Below are 23,559 nucleotides of genomic sequence, written 5' to 3'. Positions count from 1 at the left end.
AGTTGGTCTGTCTTGGGCTTTTCCTCCGCAGATACTGACAGCCCTGCAGCACCAGCCTACATTTATAGGGGGCGGGAGAAAAATGTTGGTGATGTCATCTTAATGTGCGTCTCTCTTCCCCCCACTCTCTTTTTTCCTCCATCCAGGATCTGTGTTGTGAATATTATGGTGCTTTCTTCTGCCCCAGCCGCATGAGGTACGTCCTATCATCACTCTCAACTAGTGCACGCCGAGTTAGTCCGATTTCCTGCATGCTTGCATGCATGTGATATAATTCATCTGTTGTTTGTATGTGATCCCGTTTGGGAAGTAATCCCACTCGTGTGTCCTGTCTTGTGAATTGGTATAGCATGGTTCTCAACAGAAATGACCTTTGCACTTCCTCTTTTTGACATTTGAAATCTCCAGGCTGCTTATGACAACATCTGACTGAGCACCTGTGTTTGTCTTTCTTTTTAGTCTTATGTAAGAGGTATCGCTTGCTTCTGCTTGCGCACACTCGCGCGCTATAACAGAAACATTCAAATCAGGCAGCATGCGTCACATTATTTTTCCACTGTGCAGCTTTATGTGGTAGATTGAGCCCTGTCAGTTAAAGAGCTAAACAGACGCATTGTTGTGCTGCCACAAGAGGATGGAACACGTTCGAGGTCGCCACAGTCTCCTTGACACCTTGCGGAGTTCAGTCTGGCTTGTCATCGAGCTCATCAGCATTCTCATCCGCATGTCGCTCCAGTGGATAGCTCCATCAGATAGCTGGATGTTATTCAGAGTGTTGCTGTCACAAGCATTGCATGGTTTGGGATATTACAAGGTGACACTCTAGCAAGCTCTGACAGAATGTATAAGGATGGACATGGTTGTACCAATGCACCATTTGACAGTGTTTGTGTTGTATTGAATTTTGCCTCAGAGCTCAAGTGTACTGTACTGTATAAAAGTGTAAGCCAGGTGTGTCCAAACCTTTTCCACCGAGGGTCCCATACTGAAAAATGAACGGATGCAAGGGCCACTTTGATATTTTGTAAAACAACACATGTAGAGATGCCATTCATCCATCCATCCAGGTTTATGGTATGCTGGAGCCTATCCCAGCTGTCTTCGGGCGAGACACGGGGTACACCCTGGACTGGTCGCCAGCCAATCGCAGGGCACATATAAGACAAACAACCATTCACACTCACATTCATACCTATGGACAATTTGGAGTCACCAATTAACCTAGCATGTTTTTGGAATGTGGGAGGAAACCGGAGTACCCGGAGAAAACCCACACATGCACAGGGAGAACATGCAAACTCCACACTGAGATGGCCGAGGGTGGAATTGAACCCTGGTCTCCTAGCTGTGAGGCCTGCGCGCTAACCACTATTATTATATTATGGACAATTTGGAGTCACCACTTAATAAGAAGTTACATATGTATCAAGAAAAAAACAATCTCACCTTTGTGATATAGGTGGAAAAACGTATTATTAGCATGAACGTTGCTTTTTTTTTCCCCCATTTTAATTAAATGTATTAAATAATGAATTAATTTCACTTTATTCCCATAATATCATACTTTATTTTGTTTTGTTTGTCATACTATTACACTTTTAAAAATAACCAATTTTTTGGTTTCACATTTCAAATTTATGCTACTAAAACGAGGTTACAGATATAAAATTATGAGTTTATTCCAGTAAAATTGCAACTTTTTTTCACGCAATTACTTTTTTTCGCTTCATATTTTGACTTTATTCTGGTAAAATTACAGCTGTTTTTGCTGTTGTTGTTGCCATAATATTTTGACTTCAATCTCATAACATTCTAGCTTTTTGTTGTTGTTGTTTTCTTTCTCACAATATTACGACTTAAAAAAAAAAAAAAAAAAAAAATTATACTTGAACTTTATGTTACTAAAATACCAACCTTTAGAATGTGCCGCAGACAAACTAAAAAAACAGCCAGGGGCTTGCAAATGCCCCGCTAGCTACACTACTGGTGTAAGCTCACTCTTCTATATGAACCGTTTGGGCAGTACTTTCATCACTCTGGTTTTCTTTTTCTGACAAGTACACCACATGGTGGCGCTGTTATTAAAACCCAAAGCTTCACCCTGTAAATTGGGTTGATTTGAGATTTCTCACACAGCCCAGTGCGCTCTAAGCCCCATAGGGAGTGCCACAAACGTCATTTACAGCCTCGACAGGTACACATGTAATTGTACATTGTTGAATTCTCACTGGTCAGCCATGGTAATATTACACTGTTCTTACTCACATGTTTGATTAATATTCTGCCATCCCTATGACCTACATGGGCTATTCCATTTGCCTCCCCCTGGAGCATGTACCAAACTGGGACAAGCACATGATTTAATTGGATCATGCAAGTTAAATTGCCCATTTCCCCTTTCTCTTGTTTCCTCCTTCAGCTTAAGGTTAATTTAGGAAAACATAGTTTGACTAGCAGCTTTATAAATAGGCGTATATAGTGTATTTTGGTCGGGATATTTTGTAGTTTATTTTCCAGGTTGTAGTCTGCTTTTCTTCATAAAGGGATAGTTATGATTTTCTCATCAGCAGTGTAGTGCATCAACAGCGACATTTCCCCCCCACTTTGTCCCGTTTTTCCACCTCCCACTTCTGTGGCTGACACGTTAGGCTGATTCATAGACTTGATTGCTGAAGCATATCCTTGAGACCGAAGGCCACATCAGTATTGTGTGTGTGTGTGTGTGTGTGTGATTCCAAGAGGTCTGTTAGTGCAGCAGAGTTTTATCGGTCCTGGCCATTTGTTGCATGGTAGGGACCAATGGACAGGGAAGGAATATAAAAAATCCTTTTTTGTTGGTGCTGTTTTTATATGAGAGCGGACAAAGAATCTGTAAAAACTGGAGAACATAACAAAATTATACTTGTTTTGTCTTGGTTAATTGGTTCCAGATCCGAGCGAGATAAGTGAATTTATGTGAAGTGGGATTCAATATGAATAAATTCTATATTTTTGTAGTTAGAACATATAAAACTTTTCTACCCTGATAGTCACCTTTGCACTTTTTTATTACCCAATGTAGTGGACATAAAAATAGCAATTAAGACATTCATGACATTAATAAGCAAACATTGACTCAAACGTTAGCATTGACAGCGTACTTCCTGCGGTGGCTATTATCTCATCAATGCCACATTACTGACACCTATGCTTCACGTAGTCCCTGAATATGTACAGTTTTCATAGATTTGCATATTCTACGGCAAGTAGGGAAGAGTGAGGGCGTGATTTTATACAGACAAACAGTGCATCCACGCGTTGGTGACTCAGACCATGTGAAGAATGGATGGAGGTTGTTTTAGTAGTGTTTTAGTAGTGTTTTAGTGTTTTAGACACGAGACAGTTCCAAGTACAGTTCGAACCGTCCACTCTTTAAAGTCAAGTGTGTAATGCACTAGCATGAAACAGCATCTGCGTGGCTTTTCTGTCCCGTCTCCTCCTCCCAGCACACATTTCTGTGTTCACCATAAAGGTGAACATGAAAATCAAAAGGCAGGGGGTACTATCCTCTTATTTCTTGAAGGCTGGCCACTCTGCTAGAGTCCTGAACGATGCTGGTATCAGCAACTCAATTAGTGGTTTGTCCAGTTAATGGGCTAAGCAAGAACCGGAAAAGATACAGGTATAGTAGATAGTAGACAAAGGTTAAAACAATGCCATGCCCCAGTGCTTCCATAGGAGAAACAAGCTCAGGTGGAATGGGAAGAGACAGACTGAAAGAGTGGATTTCGAAGACTCACTGGGGGGGATGCTGACCAGGGGGCCTGGGCCAGCTGATCTTCCATCCTGATGTTTCTTGTTTATTGAGGGCATTTTGAAAATCCACACATTTTCATGTTGACAGTTGCTGCTGTAGTCATTTCCTCTGCCAGTAACACTTAGTATTGCCTCACTCTCCTGACAGATATACAGTTATCTGAGAGGCGCTGACAGGCCCACGGCTTTCAGCTTTAACATGACCATGGAGTCCTCTTCTGAGTCCCAACAGGAGACCGAGACAACTTTGGTGAGTCGGTACATATCCAGCATATACTGTTGCGATATGTTTTGGTATGCTCTTATCCACATTTTCAGATTTTTTCCCCTCTTCTTTAAATTATAAATAATTTGTATTAGAGGGTGTTGTTTTACAAGTCAAGTCACTCAGTCAGATCAGTTCTGATATGATGGATTTCCTTAATTGGTAGCAAGTGGAGGGCACAGTCCCCTCCAGGCTACCAAATGGCTGACATATTGTCGTATCACAGAAGAAAGTAAACCAATTTCTTGATTGTATGTAGTGATTTACTGACAGATAAACATTCCCTTCAATGCGCAAACTTCTGCACGCTATCTGCACTCCTCCATGCTTTTCCACTTCCTGCTTGCTTTGGAGCGCTTTAATACATGGCAAAGATGCCCTATAAATGTATATTGGGGATTGGGCATTCGGGTTGAAAAACAAATATAAATATGTCTTTGGTAGCGAATGAGTTAATAGGTAATGTATACATATGTTAAATGATATACTACAGTGTGTTCCCGCTCAAGGTAATGTGAAGGAAAATTACATTTAGGAAGCCCATACAATCTTGTCTAAATGGCAATTGACAGTGATGATTTGCTGTAATCAATGATGGCCTTTTATCAAACATCATGCATACACTCTAAACTAAATTAGTCAATAATGAGACATTGTTTTCCCAAGTGCTCTTGATTAGCCTTAATGATTACCTGAAAGTGCTTTTCATGTTTACCTGTCACAGACGTGTATCCAAGACAAAACAATTTGCTGTATACACAGCATGGAGTGTATCCGAAAAGTATTCACAGTGTTTTGTCTTTTCTGCATTTTTATGTGACAGCCTTATTCCAAAAATAGATTTTTTACAATTTTACACACTTCACCACATGATGACAACACGAACAAATACATTCTTTTGAAATGTATTAAAAATATAAAACCTAGAAATCATTGCAGCAGACAGTTTTTTGATTGCCTCAAGGCAATCCCGTCTGGGTGGTCTGCAGACAATTCCTTTGACTTCATGCTTGGTTTGTGCTCTGCCATGCACTGTCAACTGTGCAACCTTATATAGACAGGTGTGTGCCTTTCCAAATCATGTCAGATCAAGTACATTTACAACGGGTGGAAATAGGATGCACAAGTTCAAGTTTTGGTGTGACAATGTGAACTGTGAATACTTGCGGGTGCGTTGTAATATTTCAAATATAATATGAAAATTATAGTAGTAATTTACTATAGTAATCAAACCGCACCTACAAAATTTAAAGAGAAAAAAGTTCAACAATAACCTACCAGAAAAGGCATTCACCACTGTCCTCCCCATCGTTACCAAAACTAAAACCACTAAAGTCATCTTCGGCCTCACAATTGACACGCCTCATAATTTTTTTCATCACACTCTTTGTCAGCCTCTTTCTCTCATTCATTGCTGCTCTGGGAGACAAGACACTTGTCTTGAGCCACTTAGCTTGAATGATCCTTTCCATCACCAGGTAGTCCAGCGTTTCGAAACCAGTTGGTATAGTGGACGGTTGGCGAAGCTGTAGTAATTGTATACTTGATCAAACTTACTTCAGATGTGTCAGAGATTGCCGGATAACAAATGATAACGTGACATTAGCTTCTACTTTATTTGTCCATGTCACTGCCTCCCGAAGCTGCACTCTCAGCATCATGGGAAATGTCATTTTTAAAGTCGTAAATGAGCTGCATCACTGTACAAGCCACAGGGTTCAAAATGTCTGAAAAAAGTAGTAGGTTATACACTTGAAATTACAAGGGCTGTAAATTACAGCTGCTACTATTGCCATATAGACCTGGTCATGCCTTTTATGTCATGTAGACCTGATCATGCATTTTATTAGCGCTTCCAGAAAGTCTTAATACGTCAACGTCTTCCTTTCTTTCAACTCCCAAGTTTTTCACTGTGTCCTTTCATTTCACCTTAGCCGTAATCCTCTGTAGCCATTTCTTCTGCAGTGAGTGGGTGTGCAATTATAATTGCAGATAGCTCGCTTGATAACATGCATCTTTCCTCACGCAGAGAGAGACATAGAGGGGTCATTGGGTTGCAGACCTGAAAGCCTTTCATCCTTTCCTTGAGTCTTTTTTAGAGTGGGAGTAGGCTGCATGATTAAGTCGGTAATGACCAAAGGCTTCTGAAAGTCATTTTGATTGCTTCCTTGTCAAGATTTTTTGATGAAAGTGCTGTGGGATGCCGCAGCCCAGTGTGTTATCACCTGATCACTCATCTCAGAGCAGCAGCAGCAGTGCCAACTGGTGTGAGCTGTAGACTGTGGGATGCATTGTGTTACTGCCTCACTGTTTGGTTAATGGGTCCGGCAGTAGAGAGGATGGCTCTTCAGAAGAGATGAAAGCCTCTGGGAAATATGCCAATTTATTTTTTATTTTTTGGCCACTCTCCGCATGCTGACATCCACAGTCAAGAGATGTGTCGCCAAACACCACGCAGTCTGCTTTTGTTTTCAGGTTCCATTAGGCATTTCTTCATGCGTTCATTTGGATGATCTTCATGACTCTTGAAACATCAGACTCATATTACAAAAAATAGCGGCCTCCGCTCTAGTAGACGTGAGTAGCACAGTATTTATACAAATAGTAGTAATTCTGACATCAAGGAGATGTCACAAGATTAGAACTTAATTACAAAACTTTAAATAAAAGTAGTGATTTAAAAGAGCAGATTGAATGACAATGTAAATTATTTTCACAATTACAAATTAAACTGAGTGGTTAGCGCCCAGACCTCACAGCTAGGAGACCAGGGTTCAATTCCACCCTCGGCCATCTCTGTGTGGAGTTTGCATGTTCTCCCCGTGCATGCGTGGGTTTTCTCCAGGAACTCCAGCTTCCTCCCACATTCCAAAAACATGCTCGGTTAATTGGCGACTCCAAATTGTCCATAGGTAGGAATCAAATTCAAAGTTCAAAAACACTTTATTTATCCCCGAGGGGCAATTTAAAAGACACAGAGAGCAGCATATCGAATAAAAATGTAGAAAGCAGACAAGGACAAGTAAAAGAGCAGACGCTCCTGAACACACATGTACCTAAGAGAATAAATAGTAATTAAATAATTTTAAAAAGTATAACAAGCTAAAGGGAGGTTGTGCGAAATCTGGATAGGGAGGGGTCCAAGTTCAGAAGCCGGACTGCTGTAGAGACAAAGGTAGCCCTCCTCCTTTGTGTTCTACATCGTGGGCATCTTAGTCTCCGACCCGATGGAAGCCACTCAAACACGGGGTGTAGCGCGGGGGAAGGGTCCTGTAGAATCCTGTATGCAGTCCGGGTTATTTGTTGATCGCAGTGTATAGAAAGAGCTCTCACAGGATGGCCAATGATTTTGAAACAAACTTTTGAAATACTGATTAAACGAGTCCGGTCCTGTAGATGCAGTGAATAAAACCATGAAATGAATGAAAAGGTCAAAATGTTCTCAATAAAAGCATAATAGAAGGTCAGCAAAATGTTTTTGTTCACTCCAAAGGAACTCAGCTTCCTCAACATGCACTGCCTCTGATGGCACTTCTTGAGGATGTCCTCAAGAAGTGCCATCCTGACATGTGAGTGTGAATGGTTGTTTGTCTATATGTGCCCTGTGATTGGCTGGCGACCAGTCCAGGGTGTACCCTGCCTCTCGCCCAAAGACAGCTGGGATAGGCTCCAGCACTCTGCGACCCTCGTTAGGATAAGCGGTAGAAAATGAATGAATGAATGAATGAATGAACAAATTAAACTGCATAACGATTTTCATAAATTGTTGTCCGATTTCCCAGAGAAGTAAGTAATTCTGATAGGTTGTGCATTTAGTTCAGCATCAATACTACTACTGTAAATGTTAAAAGAAGTGGCCGTATAAAATAACAAAACCACGCCTTACCCGAACCCACACAAATAAAACTTAGTTTTTTCTAAACACAAGGGTCTGTCATTCTGCCCCTGTGACCCTTTGCAATACAGCCTTTCCTCTGATTCTAGCTTGACTAATATAAATTATTTCTAAATGCCAGCGTATGGTACAAACACTTTGTTCTCGGCCCAAAAATGTCAGCACACATGAGAGGAATGAGCTAGCCGCGAAGAAAAAAAAGGAAAGGTGAAGACTGAGTGTGAGAATGCTTCAACTTCTGTTCATCGACATGCTGACTCGGGCTTCTACTGGCCAGAGCCAACTTGACACCTATGGTGATTTTGACATATCGATTGCATGATAGTAAATGCTGGAAGTAAAGAAGAAAACAAATCAATGGTTTTATCTTGAATTTGGCATGAGATTTTGGGTGGGATTGAGAACAGTTGTCAACCCAATATGGATTTATTGAGGCTGTGATGAAAAGAAGATTGGATCAAAAGTCATGAATGTGTAGTCCCGTCACGATAATATTTAAATCGATTAATTGCACAATGTATATAAAAAAATAAAAACAATGTTGCTAATTTTTCCGGCCACGATAAACTGACATGCGCATGCGTGTGTTTTGCCTCATTTCTCTTGACCACACAGGCTGGATGACAAGAGGGTTCACTCAACAAAATTGATGGAGCAAAATGCGAATAATCATGATTAAATATTTTTATTGATTTGTCATATAAATTTTATATAGTGCTGTAATGTAATGTAATGTAATGTCGGCAATTTGTTTTTGTGTAATTCATGCACACCAGAGCAAGCACGCCTCGCTGTTACTTGTTACTTGTTGGAATAACTCCGTATTGCCACTTTTTCGTTCGTCCAGTCTTGAAATTTAGTTTTAATCAAAAACAAACTTTCTGCAGCAGTCCAGTGCTGATTGCTCGCCTACATTTTTTAAAATCGAATAACGTCTTGAGCTGCGTGTTACGTCATATCTCAGCATTCGCTGAAAGAACGCACCCGGGAACAGGAACAGGAAGTTCAATCTTGCTAATATTTTAGAATTAAGCTCGGCACATGTTTTATATAGATATGTATTTTCTTTTTTAATAAAACTGGACGTGTGAAGGGCGTATAGAAGGGTTTAGATTCTGTTCCACAGATGGCGGTAATGAACACGAAAGCTGCTTGCCAACCGCCAATAAACAACAGAAGAAGAAAAAAACCACGAAGAAGAACGCAGTCTGACAACTTTCCGTTTGAGCGGGTACAAGATACCTCAATCTGATTGGGGAAGGGAATATTCCACCCCTGTGAATCCGATTATATATTCATTCGGATTGGCACTTTTCTTTCGGAATGAGGTGTATACAAAGGTTTGATTCTTTCCGTTTGAGCAAATAACCCGAATGGAATTGGAATATTTGGGTCCATGTATACGTGGCTACTGACTGGCTGTAGCTTGTCATTTTTGACAGTCGTAGTCTTTATTTCAAATTTGTTCTGTGTGTTCCATCATGGAACTGGCAGCATTGACTCTTGAACTGCGTGTGTCAAGTACAATGTTTCCCACCCAACATTCATCCTATCCTTACAGCAGCACACTCACAGAGCACTCTGTGGAACATGCCAGACCTCTGTTTCACCTTGCTTAAATTTGTGGAGGCAAAACCACGCAAACAGTTACGACCAGTTAATGGAAATGGTAGTAGAAGAGCCCGCATTTATTGTTTCCATTATAATCATGCACTTGTCTTTCTCTGGGGTGATCGTTTATTGGTGCAGAAGGGCTTCAGTCAACATTAGCATGATGGCTGTCCCTCGGGACACATCCACACGGAGCTGTGACTTGCTCCAATAACTGCTCCCATACACACAAGGTCCAGATTGTGGCTTTTAGTTCGGCCCTGTGTAAACAATGCCTGCCCACTTCCTCGTTTTTGCTGTGATTTGTATGGTTCCCAAAAAAAGACATGGAGTCAAAGGCTGTTTTGTGATGTAATACAGAACCAAATTAACACAAACAGGTTGTGTTAAAAAGATGAAAGCTGAGGAAGAGTGATGCAACAAATAAACACAGAGGACATTTAGTCATCAAGGCTGAGAGAGGAGAGTCTTCATCAGTGAGAGAGTGCCTTGTCTCCTCCCTTCAGTGTTGTTCTACCCGTGCGGTTCTGAGCTCAGTCGTACAGCTTTCATGTGACCACGCCGCAGCAGCAAGCTCACCTCCCTCGACACGGTATGCATTTCCTCTATTGTCTCTGCAAGGGAGCCTTAAACAGGAAACAGACTGTATGGCAGGCTTGACTAGCAGTTTGATCCATGACTGATTCTGTGTATTATTGCATTTGGAGAGCGTATAATCTTGCTGTGAGATGAGTACATAGGTTACATCATATTTTCTCAGATGTTATATGTGTCTTTGTTGTTTATGGCTTCTTAATGCTTTTGCTATTTAGAGCTACTGCGTGTGTTTACAGTTATCCTGCTGCAGCAGTCTTACAACCAATAAATTGTTCCGATCAAGGTTATTGACTAAGAGGAGGTCTGTTCATTCAGTCAGATGGAAGACATGCACCTATGTATGATATATAGACTGCATTTGTCTATTTCAGAACGGTTTTAAACTGTGTGTTAGACTTGGAGTTTCATCCTTTACATAGTAAAAAAAAGTCCAATGTTGATTCTCGACATGGCAGTTTTCAACACATGCTGCTCTGCTTTACTTTTATGTGCAGAGTGTGAGTAATTTGATGATTGGTTTGGTTCAAACTCTTGATGCGTTTGCTCTGTATGGTTTGTTGGGTAAAGGCAATCATCCAAACCCTGTTGTGCACCAAACATGTGGAGCTATGCCGCTTGACAAATGAGCTGGCAAGTGAATTCAGGTGCTCGTGTTTACCACTTTACATTTTTTGTACGCAAGTTGCCTTTTAATAACAATCTTGTTCTGGGGGTGGAAAACAATGAATGATTGGTCAGTCAGACATTGATTGTCGTTGTGTTTCAACCTGTTTAGCATAAGCTTCCATTGTAACTGGGAGGGCAAAGAGAGGAGCGGAGAGGAGACGTGAAAATGGAGGAACATGTGAGAGTTGCTGGTCCAATGAATTCGGAATGCATATATCAAAAACACCCAATGGCATCATTGATAAAGAGTGATGTGCTTTCTTTGTAAGGAGTTTACCATCAAAGCAGCTCAACTTTGAATCTGCGACCGAATGTTTTTGCCAAGTGAATAGCTGCGGGCCGATAAACATAGTGGAAGACATGGGTAACATATGGGTGTTGCAAACTGCGTCCAGTGACTCCTCATGCAAGTCACCGCGCAAGACAGCAGTGATTACCAAAATCAGCATGATGTTCGACAGCAAAAAGCAAAACAGATTGTAACATTTTAGTTGCAGATTCGTCCAACTGTGTTGCTGCAACTATAGATCACTGGACGTCAGTTGGTTCAGTGTTCAAAACTATAATACAATATGTATGACACTTCTCGGATTGGCCTGTGGCAAGCTTCATACTAGCGTGTGATCACTCCCTTCTTACCAAACTTACTGCAGTTGAACTATTATTGTATCTTAGTTTATGCACTTTGCCTAGCTGTCAATGGCTGTGCAGCTAGCTAGAGATTTACGCCTAGCTTCTGGGCTTCGGACTCCAAATGTGACTTTTTACCACAGCGGCATTTTGTTTTTAAAACAAACAAGCAATGTGGGATTGTCAAACCAGGCCACTGACCAGTAGCATTCATCATAAATACATTGACCAATGTACAGTTAATCCATGTGATCAGTATTAGCTGATCTCCCCATGGATGATCGGTATCAGCAACATAAAACCCTAATCGGAGCTTTACTTTATAATACATATGTCCGATGGGCTGCAAATGGCCTCTGGGCTGCACTATAGAGAGAACCTTGAAAATTGTTGCTTTGACATATTCATTCACTATTAATATTAATTCAATATTAATTCAAGCCCTAATCAGGTTCCACCACAGTTGTTTTGAATTCTGATACAGATAGATTCACTGGCAATAAACCAAACAAATTTGGACAGAAACAGCATAACGGTGACATAAAAATACATGTAAAGACTGTTGTATGCGTTTAGCATGTAATTGACTCAGGACATCCCCATAAAGTACACACTGACACTTACTGTGTGTTCCCAAATGACCATAAAATTTGGTACACACACTGAGGAGACTGGCAACCACACTCTGTAAAATTTGAGCATGATTGGTTGAAAGACATGGTCACTGTCAAGGGTGCGACTCGGCAACGAATTGGCCATAAGTCTTTGACCATTTGTCGAATAATGACACATTTTGAGTGCATTTGTGTTCCATTTATGATAGCATGTATTCCAAAGCATTTTGAGCACAACCCATAGGTGGCGCCACCAATGTCATTTACAGTGACATGACAAAATGAGGACACTCAACAAAAGTAGTGCTGTTTGACAAGTTTGTACGCTTCTTCCTGTTTAGTCTTGGGTGTGCTGTGAACCTGCATTGCCATTCCATTGCCAGGTTACTATATGTATACTGTATACACACATATATAACCTTTTCAGCAGTCCAATGTCCCTACAACTACCCCTTGTTTCCAAGGTCAGCCACACAGTATCCCTGAACCTGATTATTCTTGCAGAGATGAAATCAAGTCAGTCACCACTCGCTCTTGGAGGCCAACAGACCCTCCTACTTAGCTTCACCCCCCACACACATGTTTTGTAGTGAGGACAGACGTGTTGAAACCCTATCATCTAATGAAATGCAGAGTGCGGGTGGTCCAGTATCAAGTTAAAATTTCCTTCGCACCACCACCAGGAGCATACTGTATACCGAGAGGTAATGTTTGGTGTGCTGTTGCTGGTCTCTGCATGGATTTCCTGCCAGGCCCCATGCACATTTCCTTTCAGTCGTCCTCCACCCTTATTATTATCTGCTCTGTAGTTTTTAGAATGTCCTAAATAGGTCTGATAATTGTAGCACTTCCTCTTTAAATATGACTCATAGACTGTACAGCATAACCTGTGCCTCAGAGTCCCGTGCTTGCCAGGCAGAAACCCCCCACATGTGCTGACAGATGTGCCAGTTCTTGATGGATAAAGCCACTGTGACAGTCCTGCTCGCTGTAGTTTTCACACTTGGCCAGTGATACACAGCAGGTAGTGTTGGGTAAATGAAGCAGACCTTGTACGGCCAGTCTTAGATGTTTTTAAATATTCAATGAATGCAGATCATGCAGTCTTGAATTATGCTTGAAAGTTGACAAAAACAATTCATTTTACCTGTCTTTGCATTATTATTAAAGAGTATCAATGCTTTCATTTTCTATGCCGTTTGTTCTCACAGGGGTCTCAGGGGTATGCTGGCTGGAGCCTATCCCAGCTGACTTTGGGCGAGAGGCAGATTACACCCTGGACTGGTGACTGGCCAATCGCAGGGCACATATAGGAGTAAATAAGAGTGATTCTATGCCAGTCACAGGAACCACTGCTCTATCATTATATTATTGTCATTTAATCCTGTAAAACAATGTTCAGATATGGAATAACACTTGGTAAAGTCAAGTACTGATCTCAGTATTCCAAGAATGTATTCTCAAAGTGTCTAAGCCAGGGGTGGGCAAACTACGGCCCGGGGGCCACATCCGACCCGCCAACTGTTTGAATACGGCCCGCCCGTTCTTTCCAAAGTATTTCATTTAAAGTCAACATACAAGCTGGCATCATGGCTTGAGACGACATTTTCATGGTTTTATCAATTTCGTTATTTGATGCGATCTGTTGTTTACAAAGTGCTCCTGAAAAAAGGGACACAAGCACATAATAATAATATTAAATAATAAATTTATTCTTCGTATTATAAATTGATAACGCACTTTACATCAAATAAATGATCTCAAAGTGCACATATAGCAGATTGCATAACACTTTTACAGATACAATAATTTTGTTATTTGATGCGGTCTGTTGTTTACAAAGTGCTCCTGAAAAAAGGGACACAGGCACATAATAATAATAATAATAATAACAAAAAATAATAATATAAAATAATAATAACAAATAATATAAAATAATACTAAATTTATTCTTCTTATTATAAATGTATAACACACTTTACATCATCATAATAATAATAAAATAATAATATAAAATAATAATAACAAATAATATCAAATAATAATAAATTTATTCTTATTATTATAAATTTATAACGCACTTTACATCAAATAAATTATCTTGAAGTGCACACATAGCAGATTACAATAATTTCGTTATTTGATGCGGTCTGTTATGTCACGTCCGGTTGCCCTTGTTTGTGCTTCTTTCTCCCTCCTGTCATTTTCTGTTACTCCAGATCCGTTGCACCTGGCTGGAGGCGGAGCCGTTGAACGCACCTGAAGCTGATGACCCCTGTCCGGTATTTAAGCTCACCTCTAACTGCTGGCCGTCGCTGGATTATTCGCCTTCGTCACCCGATGCTACCAAACCCTGTTTCTCTAGTTTATGCGTTCAGCGGCTCGAGCCTCCACCAGCCCTGCTCTATATATATATATATTATTTTTCCATGGTGTACCCCTTTTCCACACCATCGCCTTTTGTTACCCTTTTGGACTCATTAAACTGTTTGACTGAACTCACCTGCCTCCTGCCTCCGCGTCTGGGATCCTGGCCCAACCAAGCCGTGACAGAATAATCCAGCCAACAGAATGGACCCCGTCGACGCGGACCCCGTCAAGGAATCCCTTCGTCTCCAAGCCTTGCGCCTGTCCCAGCAGGAGGAACAGTTCGGCGTACTTGGAGCTAGCATGCACAACCTAGCAGAGCGACAAGACGCCCGCATGGCCGCACTCGAGGCTCAGCTCGGCGCCGTGCTGTCCGCCATTCAGGTCCACCCGGCTCTCACAGCACCACAAGCGCCGGATCCTCCTCCTCCCTCGGTCGCAGTCTCCAGCCCGGCAGCCCCGTGTCCCCTGCTCTCAAGACCGGAGCGATTCTCCGGGGACTCAGGTGACGTGCACACCTTTTTAACCCAGTGCGAGCTACATTTCGAGCTCCAAGCTGCCGCTTACCCTACGGAGCGCGCCCGAGTGGCCTTCGCCACCTCCCACCTCACGGGCAAGGCGGGGGCCTGGGCCACGGCCGAATGGAGCCGACGCTCGGCCATCTGCTCCTCCTTCTCCACTTTTGCGAGGGCATTGGAGCAGGTTTTCCAACGAGACCCTCCCGGCCGCGAGGCTGCCCGCTCCCTCCTGAGGCTTCGCCAGGGCAGGCGTCGCGTATCCGATTACGCCATCGAGTTCCGCGCGCTCGCGGCAAAGAGCGACTGGAACCCTTCGGCCCTTCTGGACGTCTTTTCCGATGGGCTCGCTGAGCGGATAAGGGACCATATGATTCCACTGGAGACGCCGGGTGAGCTGGGCGACCTGATCGCCCTGGCGGTGCGCATCGAGAAGCGCCTGGACTTCCGGGAGCAAGACAGGCTGCTCCGACGTGCCGACCCCCCCTTCGCCCGGGGCTCCTTCGATGTTCTCCCCTCCGACGGCAGGCAATCCATTCCCTCGGGCACGCCCCCTATGCCGGCGTTGGAGGAACCCATGCAGCTTGGTGGTCATCGTCTCACGTCGGCCGAGAGGAAGCGTCGGGTGCAGCTCCACCTTTGCCTCTACTGTGGCCATGCGGACCACTCGATCTCCCGCTGTCCCGTCCGCCCGGACAGCCAACGCTCCCAAGCGTCGGCCAAGCTTCTTCCTGGTTCGCCGGTGGAGCCTCCGACCACGCCCACTTCCGCGATCACGCCAGCGACCAATCGACTACAGTTGCCAGGTACACTCTCTTGGTCGGATATCTGTGTGGATATCACGGCATTTATTGACTCTGGCTCGGACGACTGTTTCCTCGACGAGGCGTTTGTTGTTAATTCTGCTATTCCTGTGATACCGTTATCCTCTGCCAAAGTTGTTCGTTCTCTGGATGGGCGTCATCTGGCTAACGTCACTCACCAGTCCCGCCCCCTTTCGCTCCGCCTGGCAGGCAATCACATTGAGAACTTGACTTTTTTTATCATTCCCTCACGCTCTGCCCCGGTAGTATTAGGGCTTAATTGGTTGAGCAGGCACAATCCCCACATAGACTGGTCTAAACCAGCTATCGCTAGCTGGAGCATTTTTTGTCACACGCACTGTTTCAGCGGGGCGTGTCCCCGTCCCTCAGACACTCGCGCCCCCGCACCAGAGAGGATCGACCTTACTTCGGTTCCCCCTGTCTATCATGACCTTCGAGACGTTTTCAGCAAGCACAGAGCCATGTCACTCCCCCCGCACCGTCCGTACGACTGTTGCATTAATCTCCACCCCGGCGCCGCGCTCCCTTCCTCGCGGCTGTATAACGTGTCTAAGCCTGAGAGGGAGGCTATCGAAGATTACATATCTTCCTCGCTCGCCGCTGGTCTCATTCGCCCTTCTTCCTCCCCGTTAGCTGCCGGTTTCTTTTTTGTAGAGAAGAAGGATAAGTCACTCCGCCCTTGTGTTGATTACCGCGCTTTCAATAACATCACGGTCAAGAACAAATACCCACTCCCATTATTGGATTCCGCATTTAATTCCCTCAGTTCTGCTAAGTTCTTCACTAAACTTGATCTCCGCAACGCTTACCACCTCGTCCGCATCCGGAAGGGGGACGAGTGGAAGACCGCATTTAACACCCCCATTGGCCATTTTGAATACCTCGTCATGCCCTTTGGTCTCACCAATGCACCCGCCGTTTTTCAGTGTCTTATTAATGACGTACTACGCGATATGCTTGGTCGCTTCGTTTTTGTTTATCTGGATGATATTTTGATTTTTTCGGACTCTCTTGAGGAACACACCCAGCAGGTGCGGCTGGTATTACAGAGGCTCCTTGCCAACAGACTTTTTGTCAAGGCGGAGAAATGTACTTTCCACGCTCTCTCTGTTTCTTTTCTGGGGTTCATTGTGGAGAAGGGGCAACTCCGAGCCGACCCTGCCAAGATCCAGGCTGTGGTCCAGTGGCCCCCTCCTACATCAAGGAAGGACCTTCAAAGGTTTCTGGGCTTCGCTAATTTTTACCGCCGCTTTATTCAGGACTTCAGTCGGGTTGCAGAACCTTTGAACCGTCTCACATCCCCTAAGAGTCCGTTTGTATGGACCCCAGATGCCAGTGCCGCTTTTGAAGACCTTAAATTGCGTTTCACCTCGGCTCCTGTCCTGGCTCACCCTGACCCCTTGTCTCAATTTTTTGTCGAGGTTGATGCGTCCGACACCGGCGTGGGGGCTGTCCTCTCCCAGCGCTCCACCACCGACCACAAGTTGCACCCCTGCGCCTTCTTCTCACGTCGCCTGACCCCGGCAGAGAGAAATTACGACATCGGCAATAGGGAATTATTGGCCGTTGTCTTGGCGCTGCAGGAGTGGAGGCACTGGCTGGAGGGTTCTGAGGTCCCTTTTGTTGTTCTCACGGACCATAAAAACCTGGCCTATCTCCGTTCGGCTCACAGGCTCAACCCCCGGCAGGCACGATGGGCGCTTTTCCTAACCCGTTTTGACTTTTCCCTGACCTTCCGCCCTGGCTCCAGAAACGGCAAGCCCGACGCCCTCTCCAGGATGTACTCCCCACCCTTGGACGCTCCTCCCAAGGAGACCATCCTTCCTCAGTCCCGTATCCTGGGGGGGCTTCAGTGGGAGGTAGAGAAGCAGGTAATGGATGCCATGGTGGACTCCTCCCCCCCGAGTGACTGCCCGGCCGGGCGTCTGTTCGTGGTCCCGGGCCTTCGCTCTCAGGTCCTTCGCTGGGCGCACGAGTCCAAGCTCGCCTGCCACTCTGGAATTGCACGCACAATCTTCCTCCTGTCTCAGCGCTTCTGGTGGCCTTCCCTGCGGGCTGACGTCAGGGAGTTTGTGGCCGCCTGTACGACCTGTGCAAGAAATAAACCGTCCCATCAGGCTCCAGCCGGTCTTCTGCGCCCTCTGCCCATCCCCACCCGGCCGTGGTCCCATGTGGCTTTGGACTTTGTAACGGGTCTTCCCCCTTCCAACGGCAACACAGTCATCCTCACCATCGTCGACAGGTTCTCGAAGATGGCCCATTTTGTTGCCCTCCCCAAACTCCCCTCGGCGCTCGAGACAGCTCAACTCCTGGTCCACCATGTCTTCAGGCTCCACGGCATCCCCCTCGATGTGGTCTCTGACCGGGGTCCCCAGTTCTCCTCGGCAGTTTGGAGGGCTTTTTGCAGGGCCATGGGGGCTACCGCCAGCTTGTCGTCAGGCTACCACCCGCAGACGAACGGCCAGTCTGAGCGAGCTAACCAGGACTTGGAGGCTGCCATTCGCTGCGTTTGCCACCAGCAGCCCGCCTCTTGGGCCATCAACCTGCCGTGGATAGAGTATGCCCGCAATTCCCTCGTCTGCTCGGCCACAGGCCTTTCGCCTTTCCACGGAGCGTATGGGTACCAGCCCCCAGCTTTTCCTTCACTGGAGGCAGAGTCTGCAGTCCCTTCCGTCTCTGCCCACCTACGCCGTGCTCGCCTGGCCTGGCGTAACACCCGGAAGGCCCTGGCACGCACAGCCGAGCGCAACCAGCGTCTGGCCAATCGCCACCGCTTGCCGGCCCCCGAATACAAACCTGGCCAGAGGGTATGGCTGTCGACTCGGGACTTGCCCCTCCACACAAACTCCAGGAAACTACAGCCCAGATTCATCGGTCCTTACCCTGTGGAACGGGTCATCTGCCCCTCCTCTGTCCTGCTGCGCCTCCCAGATGCCCTGGGAATACACCCCACCTTCCACGTCTCCCTCATTAAACCTGTCAGCGTCAGCGACCTCAGCCCTCCGGAGGCGCCTCCACCTCCTCCCAGGCTAATAGACGGCCACCCGGCTTTCTCGGTCAAGGCCATTTTGGATGTGAGAAGAAGGGGCAGGGGTTTCCAGTACTTGGTCGACTGGGAGGGGTACAGCCCCGAGGACCGCTCATGGGTTTCTCGTGCCCTCATTTTGGATCCTAAACTGCTCTCTGACTTTTACAGCCGCTTCCCGGAGAAGCCAGGTAGGCCGCCAGGTGGCGCCCATCCTTAAGGGGGGGATACTGTCACGTCCGGTTGCCCTTGTTTGTGCTTCTTTCTCCCTCCTGTAATTTTCTGTTACTCCAGATCCGTTGCACCTGGCTGGAGGCGGAGCCGTTGAACGCACCTGAAGCTGATGACCCCTGTCCGGTATTTAAGCTCACCTCTAACTGCTGGCCGTCGCTGGATTATTCGCCTTCGTCACCCGATGCTTCCAAACCCTGTTTCTCTAGTTTATGCGTTCAGCGGCTCGAGCCTCCACCAGCCCTGCTCTATATATATATATATTATTTTTCCATGGTGTACCCCTTTTCCACACCATCGCCTTTTGTTACCCTTTTGGACTCATTAAACTGTTTGACTGAACTCACCTGCCTCCTGCCTCCGCGTCTGGGATCCTGGCCCAACCAAGCCGTGACATGTTATTTACAAAGTGCTCCTGAAAAAAGGGACACAGGCACATAATAATAATAATAATAATAATAATAACAAATAATAATAATATAACATAATAAAAAATATTCTTATTATAAATTTATAACACACTTTACATCAAATAAATGATCTCAAAGTGCACATATAGCAGATTGCATGATACTTTTACAGATACAATAATTTCGTTATTTGATGTGGTCTGTTATTTACAAAGTGCTCTTGAAAAAAGGGACACAAGCATATAATAATAATAATACAATTAATAATAATAAATAATAATAATATAAATAATAATGCATTTATTATTATAAATTTATAATGCACTTTACATCCAATAAATGATCTCAAAGTGCCCATAAAGCAGATTGCATGACACGTTTACAGATACAATTAAGATATTTTAAGATATGCCTTTATTTGTCCCTCAGTGGGGAAGTTTGTAATCATTCAATCATTCCAGGTGGCCTCTTACGTGTAAAATATCGAGTCTGGCCCCTCGTGCGGCCCGCCAGTCAAAAAGTTTGCCCACCCCTGGTCTAAGCCAACAAATAACTGACAAGACAAGATGACTCATCTTTTCAGCTGCATGAAATATGTCTCTCTTCTTCCTGAGTCACATCTTTGCGTGTACATAATACTTGTTATATTTGACACACAAACCACAATGCTAAAATAGACCAGAAACTAAACTCCTAAAGAGTGTTTAGGTTTTGCATGATAGAGAAAAAGGGGCTGTTTTTATCCCCTCGTTCTAAAATAAACGGGCCAGAGACGGTGTAAGCTCTGAGAGATGTTTACCCATTATGTAATATGTGGTATTTTATACCACGTAAGCACTCATCATCTTATAGAGAGTGTGCTGTACTCAAGGCTGCATGCAAGAGATGATGCTAATTTATAAATACCATGCGAGTTGCATTCCTGCAGCGTCGGAACTTATACCTACATTAGTCACTCACACTGTACACAAAACACACAAAGGACATAAAATACAGTAATAAAAAATACAGTTAAATGGCACAATGTTCTGTACACAGCATAGGAAGGGGCGTTGCAAGGGAGGGAGAGACAGGCTTGACGTTTTCCGGGTGACCTAGTATTTTTCTTGTGAAAGGGGCTTCCAGAGTGGGGGAAAAAGTGTAAACACTGGCTTATTATCATCTTCAGTTTGCAGTTTCACAACACAAGCATAGCAATGAGCTCAGCCAAGGTTCAGTAGCAAAACCACTATATGAAGAGCTTGCAACCAAAAGGCGCTAAATCCATTTTGACTGATTTTGAGAAAATCAATGATTTTTAATTACGCACATATCAATCTATTTGGTCATCAAGTCTATATTGCAAATGAAAGAGCTATCAATATAGGTCATAAAAATGCATGCTATAAAAATCCTGCACACACCATGTATTTTATATATTTTTTTTATTTAATTTTTTTTTCTGATTTAGCGCCTTTTGGCTGAAATAAATTTGAAGTCACCTTTAACTTCTTCAATGGCATTGTTGTAAAAGAATGTAAGGTGCTTTAATGTGCTATGCTAATAAAATAATTACAACACAGAAGCCATTCTCAACATAAAACACCCCCCCCCCCCACCCACACACACACACACACACACATGCACTCGTTCACCTTCACACATTACAGAAACAAAATGTTATAACCTACCACTAGTACACAGTTACTGACAAAATTTTGTTAAGATATTATAGCACACATTAACATCATCCACATTCCATGATGATCAGCTTTAACACAACTCAACATACCCAATTATACAAGACAATGGTACAAGACATGTCATACATTGCAGGTGCATTCAACCTGTAGGCTGCAGTAGAGCGACACATGAAAAATAACAATTTGCAGACAATAATTTTATTAAAAGCAGTGCTCATATTTGACTGCACCATGAAGGTGACAGTGACAAAAATCATCTCATTACAAACTCTTTACATTGTATGTTTTTTAGTACAAGTAAAATAATGTTTCTCATGAAAGTTGGAGGTGTCAAGGTAGAGACATGCCTTTTATGGCGTAAAAAAAACTTCCATGTTACAGAATACTGTAAAAACACAATTTGTGTTCTCCTGAATTGCATAACATACTGTAACTATCATACATGTACTTAATGTACACAAACAAAACAGGATGCGCACTGATACTGGCTTTCTGTATGTGCAGTGCCAACTGTATTCTTCTCTCTGATTGGTCAGATTATCAATAGATGGGAAACTTGGGCCAATCAGCATAAAGAATAAAGAAAGGGATTTAGCTCCTTTTGGTTGAAATCTGAAATGGAAATAGCGCCTTTTGGTTGAAAGCATAAATTTCATATAACTTTTTTTTCATATTTTTTAAAATGATTTCAAGACCAAAATATGTGATTTGGATACACATGACATAGGTCTATTAAACTCATGAAAAACATGCAACTTAGTGAAAATTGGATTTAGCGCCTTTTGGTTGCAAGCTCTTCATATGTTGATGCCGTCCCACAAACTGTTAGCTTCCACCTCTGACGCTCATTGACAGCTCTCTTAATCCCTTTCGCCTTATTGTTTTAAGCGCCTCTTAGTAGTCGTTGATCCTCTCAGCGAGTGGCTCTAAAGGCTGGAACCAATCACGAGGCATCCTCTGTAGGTTTTCTCTTCCTGATTAACCGAGTAATATCCAATCATTGGAATCGGTGGCTTTGTCTTTGGGCTCACTGAGCTGCCAGTGTTTGTGTTTTGTCTGATTGAGGATTTTGGGAATCCTGACGGTGACCTCCGGTTTTCCAGGTGTAGAAAGTCCAACTGAGATTGAAATTATTTTGAGTACTCTGTAATATGTGTCAAATGAGTCCAAAGAAATGTATTTTATAAAAGGTCAATTAAAATCAAGGAGGTGGTTAGCCATTGTCGTCATTAGCCATACCCTTTCCATCATGTCACATGTTTGTATCCCCGGTTCATATTTTGGTTAAACTAATGTCTGTTTTTCCATTGTGTTTTTTGTGTCTATTTTATTATATTCGTTGGCTGCGGCTTCCCCTCCTGCTGTTGATGCCTCTGCACACAAATGCGTCTGCCATCATCGGGTCGACAACGCATGGTGGATGCCACCCGCCGCCTCACCCCGCTTTGTCTATCTATTTGTTTCACAAACTTTATCCTTTGCTCGTTCCTTTTCACGCTGTCCATTTCCTCTTTCTTGTATTCCTCTTCCCCGTCTCTCTACCCTTCATACCTGTTAGAACCTTACAGAGTTGAGAGAGCCCCATGCCACCTCCGGTAAGCCAATACACTTTATTTTTTGTGCAAACATGACAACGATCGGTATAGATCAGGGGTCGGCAACCTTTACTATGAAAAGAGCCATTTCACCCACTTGCCCACTAAAGAAAAATAGCCTGGAGCCGCAAAACGTTGTATGTTTAAAACAACATTGGAGGGAAAAAAAAAAAAGACGAGTTGGAGTACTCTTGCTAGTACTGGAGATAAACTTTTGTTTTTAAATGAGCTCTAATTTATTTTTTAGAATCGTCAAATAACTCATTAATAATAATTAATAACTCAAATAACTCAAAGTATTACTCATTTCCCTTCATGTTAACCTGTCAGAGAGAACTGGATAGCATCCTGTCTGCTCATTCAGTCACCAGTCAGAACTCAGTCAGGATGCATTCATGGTCTCACACAAAGTTGGATTTTTGTAAACTCATAACGAAGATGTGCATTTTCACCACTCGGGTGCTTAAAAAATATTCAAGCATTGCAAAGGGAGCCGCAACAAAGAGACTGGAGAGCCACATGCGGCTCTGGAGCCGCGGGTTGCTGACCCCTGGTATAGATGAAACGCGCAACATAACGGCTGCATATGTGTAGGAACTGGACCTGATAGCTGAGACAGGTGTTAGTCACAGAAGCCCCCAATACACTATAGAATTGTATTATTACCGTAAATGTTGTGGTTATATAGCGTACCTATAAATAAGAAGTAGGGTAGTATAAGTAAGAGTAGGGGACCTTAATGGAATTCTTTTGAGTGCATGAGAAAGTGGAAAGAAAATGGTAGCTTATTGTAAACACTGCAACAAGCAGCAACAGAACCCATGTTGTGATACCCGT

General features: G+C 43.8%; 1 protein-coding gene across 7 annotated transcripts in view; it reads left to right on the top strand.

Moving 5' to 3' along the window:
• Positions 1-23,559, top strand: part of osbpl8 (oxysterol binding protein-like 8) — a 52,967-nt gene that overhangs the window by 3,033 nt on the left and 26,375 nt on the right. For 2 of the 7 annotated variants that reach the window (XM_058076959.1, XM_058076960.1), the window contains exons 2-4: positions 147-196; positions 3,944-4,045; positions 22,686-22,722. In XM_058076959.1, the coding sequence (XP_057932942.1) occupies positions 3,995-4,045; positions 22,686-22,722 (88 nt within the window). In that variant the 5' untranslated portion in view covers positions 147-196; positions 3,944-3,994. Of the gene's footprint in view, positions 1-146; positions 197-3,943; positions 4,046-8,784; positions 10,159-22,685; positions 22,723-23,559 lie in introns of those variants that run through there. The other 5 variants (XM_058076964.1, XM_058076966.1, XM_058076963.1 and 2 more) reach the window with 5 other exon arrangements.

Source organism: Doryrhamphus excisus, chromosome 7, assembly GCF_030265055.1.
Source record: "Doryrhamphus excisus isolate RoL2022-K1 chromosome 7, RoL_Dexc_1.0, whole genome shotgun sequence".
Taxonomy (NCBI): Eukaryota; Metazoa; Chordata; class Actinopteri; order Syngnathiformes; family Syngnathidae; genus Doryrhamphus; species Doryrhamphus excisus.
Note: the sequence above shows the minus strand (reverse complement) of the source record. Positions and strands in the feature narration are given on the sequence as shown.